General features: G+C 49.0%; 1 protein-coding gene across 1 annotated transcript in view; it reads left to right on the top strand.

Annotated features, from left to right (window-relative positions):
• The first annotated feature begins 715 nt into the window (after window positions 1-715).
• The window catches only part of SOWAHB (sosondowah ankyrin repeat domain family member B), a 19,927-nt gene continuing 15,741 nt past the window's right edge, over window positions 716-4,901 (top strand). Inside the window, exon 1 of the mRNA XM_035896952.1 lies at window positions 716-834. Coding sequence (XP_035752845.1) covers window positions 716-834 — 119 coding nt within the window. The remainder of the gene's footprint in view (window positions 835-4,901) is intronic.

The raw sequence follows: 4,901 nt of genomic DNA, 5'->3' as shown, positions 1-4,901 counted from the left end.
CAGGTCTGCACAGCCCCTGGTATCCCGCAGCGGGGCAGAGCGGCGCTCCTCGCTGAGCACACTAACTGTGGACCCAGCTTTTTTTGGTCAAAACTACGGGGGTAGCTGCAAATGTAATCTTTCTTCCTATGAAATGGGACATTTGCTGGCAATGGTCTGCTGGTCATAAACACTTCATCGTGCTTCCCAGCACCACGGTTCTGCCAAGAAAAGGCTTGCAGTAAAGACATGGTTTGGGTATCAGTCTCTTTCAAAGGAAAGAGAAGCCCCTGTGCATTACAGCCAACGCTTATTTAAAATAGGACATGCAATGCTTTTTGTTGGTTAAAGACCCCATGTTCCAGAGAACAGTGAACTTGCATTCGAGCTGGTCACTGACCCCCCAACACGGGCAATGCAGAGGTTCCCACTGCTTCAGCAGCGAGCTCGCACCGCCAGCACAGCCTCCGCAGAGCTCCAGCAGCCCCAGGGTAAGGTGGGCAGCACTCCACGCTGGCTGCTTCCCTACAGGTGACAACGACAGGCTGAGGTACAAAATCCCGAGTGCCCCCTCTCAGGAAATAACACCCTGTCAGCCCCTGCGGGTCTGTGAGGAGCTTCTGCTTGGCAGGTTTCCATATCTGATGCAACAGCCCAACCTCCACAAGCAAACCCGACACAGGAGTTTCACCCTCCTGTCTGAAGGCCATGCCTTCTCCATCCAGTAGCTTAGACGATGAGCCAGAAAATGCTCCTGGGCTCTAACACCACCAAAATATCCCTGCAGAAGGCAACAGCTCCAGCTGCTCAGATGCAAGTGCTGCTCTATCGCATGACCACATCTGGAGGCATAAGGTGCAAAGACACACCAGGTAACACAGATTAACTACAGCAAGTCTCCTCGTAGTCTTCTGTAATTATTGTCAAAGCAACAAAGATTCTCACAGCTAAATGGTGCACGTGAACTTCTGCAAAAAAAAAGACAGCAAGACACTCGCAGGGCTTGCAAAGGGGTAGCTATCATCCAAGGTGCTCCTCAGGTGTGAGGACACACTGTTATCAAAACCAACATGATGGGAATATGCAAGACTTCAGTGGTGTTCTCAGCCCTGCCACAGCGCGGGTGGGTGAGCAGAGAGCAAACAACCCACAATTAGTGGGAGGGAGGCACTGACCCTGCCCTACGCGCTGTCAGAGGCTTCCCATCCGCACACCAAGGCTCCCAAATGCCTGTTAGCTGGACCTTTGGCTTCTGGTATCTCGGTCCTGCTCTGCCTGCAGTGTCGCGACAGTTTAATTAAAAGCAGGAGGCTGAAAAGCTGCAAACAGGCAGGGGAATGCTGCTGGGTTCACATCTGGCTCACGTTTGGTGCTGAAGCAAGGCTTCCATTTCTTCAGCTGCAGAAAAGGCACCCAACACCAGGCTCCCCAGTCAGGTAACAGGTCTGTAACGGTATCGAGCTGCGAGATCAAGCGACCTGGCATTTGCCCAGGCAGTCCGAGTACTTGAAACAAGGGAACTGTCTTCCAATGCGACAGATATTGCAAAGGCTGCTTGGGAAAAGCCAGAAGCTAAAAATGTTTCCCTGTGTTGCTTCCCACTTCTAGTTTGATGCACAAATACTCATATTTAATACATTCCTGTAGAATATCCTGCCCAGAGCCCAGTCTTTAGGAACTAAACGTGACACTTCCAAACATTATCCTGAGCTAATCCAATGTTATTTTTCCTGCAGCAGGCCACTGCTCACAAAACCATTGGCGGAGATTCCTGACCCACTGGCATTCACCCACGTGCTCGCCGGAATCATGTCCTTCCAAATTCATAAATTAGTCCACACACACTGGCTGCTGCCACATCCATTAGCTGTCAATGGAGCCCTGCTAAAAGGTTAAACGGGAGCCAGTATCCACCCCCACAAATTAACGTTGGCCACCACATTCTGCTTTGACATTCCACCCCAGTCATGTTTGTGCTTTAAGGGAAAGCAAAAGCAGTCAGACCCAGATTTACTTTTACTTTCTGTCCTGTCAAGATTTGTGCTATGGCAATCCAGGCCACTGCTTGTAACAGACTAGCATTAAATTAAACCCACACTTCCAATGTTATTCCTTGATACACCCCAAAAGCGAACAGAACAAATTCTCTAGCGTACTACCCAGATGAACAGTCCAGCTGCTCAGACTTCTCCCAGACAGTCAAGGTAAACACACACCTGGTAGAATTCCAAGCCTTGCAACCTTATGAGTACAGTCAACACACACTGCACTCCACTTTGTTGAAATACATAGCTGAAGGACAACTTTTGGAACGTAAGAATAGAACATTTTGCAAGGCTGTTTCTCCAAATAACAATAATAAACCATTAGCTTACATCTCCTGCAGTAACTTTACGCTGTACCTTTGTATACTCACATTACTCCGATTTCTCATCCTCTTTTTTCCCCTCCGAGGTGTCACGCCAGAGAAGTGTGATCTAGTGCCCAGGTGAGCCAGCCACCTCTCATCCCACTGCCTTGGCAGGAGATCCCCAAGGCAGCTCACGACAGGCTGCCCTCCTGCAGTGAGATTTGCAAAGGCGGGCTGCCGGGCCAGCGCACGGCCCTGTTAGCTGGGGTCCCACGCGGGTCACAGGCTGCCCATACTAGATCCCATTTCCTAGGTTTGATCTTAATTCCTTTTTTTTTTTCTCCCCTCGAAGCACCAGCATAGGCAGCAGGGCACGTCAGGTATCCTTCTGTAAGCAAAGCACTGAACTGTTTAGCTTGGCCAACTAACTATGCCAGCACATACCACATAACGGCTGAGCACGAGCCGACCGCGGAGCGAGAACGACTGTGACAGATGAGCAGGGGTGCTGCCGAGCGAGCAGGCTCCGCTGCACTGTGCTTCATCTCTCTGCAGCAGCAAGGCTTTAAAAGACCTGACAGAGCAGGTAAATCCTGTCACAACTTCATGGAGCTAAACCTAAGGATTTGGGAAGACAAACGTACCCCAAGGCAAATTCAGCCTGCTCTGAGCAAGCGTTTCCTGCAGAGGATGAGGCAAAATTAGTTCACATGAAGGAATTTCCTGCTCTGACATGCTCTACAACTCCGAGGGCTGCAGACCTGGTTATCCCAAATCTGGGGCACAATTCCCACGCGTGGTGCATGTTTTTGCCCTTGGCTCAAGTTATTTAACAAGAGATACCAAAGCAAGTGATCTGCTGCTGCGCATTCCTTATTAACACTGCAAAGAAAATGCAGCAGTCTCCACCTCTGCATTGCTCAAAGCAGCAGGTAATGCATGAAGCCACAGCAGCGCTGCATGGGTTGGTTATACCCCAGAGCAGCTGGGGTCTGACAGGTAAACAACTGCTCCAGGAACTTGGTAAGCCTTCAAAGAGGAAGGCCGATGCCCAGCTCTTCCTCCTTTCCTCTCACGACTGTCCAGGAGAAGGAGCTGGGTTTGTACATGCAGCGTCAAGGCTCCCGCTCTGTGCATGCCACAGCACCAACACAGCACTGGAGCCTGGTCCTGCAGCAGGTCAGCACACATTCACCACAGGAGAGTCAGCGCGGGCAGCACAGCAGCCCTTCCCCAGCTGCACGATGCTTGTACTCGCATCTCCTCCTTGGCTCGCTCAGTAGCCCCCAAGGGTGCAAACTGGAGCATAAACCTCAAAAGCAGACTTGCACAGTCTTCTTGCTTGTATAGGAGCCAGGGGGATGGCACCCATCCAGCCATCTCCACCCTCCCTCCTACCATTTGGCGCCACTGAACCAGAGATGCTGGGCCATGACCCTCCTCTGCAAGGCACCACACCAAACCCGAAGCACCAGGTCCCCTGCCCTGATCAGCTTTCAATTGCCAAGGTATTTCAGCACACACAGTCCAGAAAAAGACCCATTTACCACAGTTAGCGTGGATGGGGACAGCATCTGCATGCTCTTCTCTTGGGGCCAATAGGGACCAACCACCTATTTCAAGCCAGAAACATTGACCATTTTTTAGCTTGTGTGAACTTTATACTTCCCTTCACTGCATGTAAACTGTATCACAGCTAGCCTGCCTGGATTTATACTTCTGGCCTTCTGGCTCATCCCACTGGAAGAAATCATCAGGTTGCTTGGTTAGGCTATAAAGAAAAAAAAACCATCATTGCTTTCCTTAGGTTATTTCAAAACAAAGTAATGTATATCCCATGTAAAAACTGCTTTTCTGAGCTCCATTCCCGGACAGGCCAAACCCCGGGGCAAATGCAGCTGCTTTCAATAACAGACAGTAGTCACACGTCAGACTACAATTTCAAATAAAGTTTTTGTTTAAGCAACAAAACCAAAACACCTCTGGCTTTAATGTTTAAGTGCTACTGGCCTACAACAAAGAGACTCGCCATGTCTTAGGAATGTTCTACATGAAAATTGCCCTCAATTACATTTATGTGAACCCAGAGAAACAAGGCCAGTGGAGTTATTCACATTCCTCACTTTTAAACCGTTCTTCCTTACTGAAATGTCTTGTTAAATCTCCTTGAAAACATAACTTGCATATTACCCAATTAAAATAGTTATTTTCTGGAAAGTGGCTTTAATTAAAAGCATTAGCCTGCTAATGTTTCTGTGCCACAAGATCTCACCAGGTCTGCTGCGATAGGGCCAGGTTTGCAAAGGTGACTACGGCCATGCTATTAATTCACTGATCACAGCTTTGCACCTTACAAAACAAGGGAATTATCATCCGCTTTACAGACAGAGGAAATAAAGGCATACCGAAATGAAGGTATTCGCCTAAGACCACCCAGTAAATCAGAAGCTGAAACACTTGCAGCATGCCAGCCACACAAGCCCTAATCTCATGTGGCTCTTGTAATTAACGATCTAATAATGAATAACTGCATAACCCCGAACGCTGAATAGCAAAAGTGCTTTTCAGCAGG

The sequence above is a fragment of the Egretta garzetta genome, unplaced genomic scaffold (genome assembly GCF_000687185.1).
Source record: "Egretta garzetta isolate BGI_Z169 unplaced genomic scaffold, ASM68718v1 scaffold77, whole genome shotgun sequence".
Classification (NCBI taxonomy): Eukaryota; Metazoa; Chordata; class Aves; order Pelecaniformes; family Ardeidae; genus Egretta; species Egretta garzetta.
The sequence above is the reverse complement of the archived record's forward strand: the minus strand, read 5'-3'. Positions and strand labels throughout refer to the sequence as shown.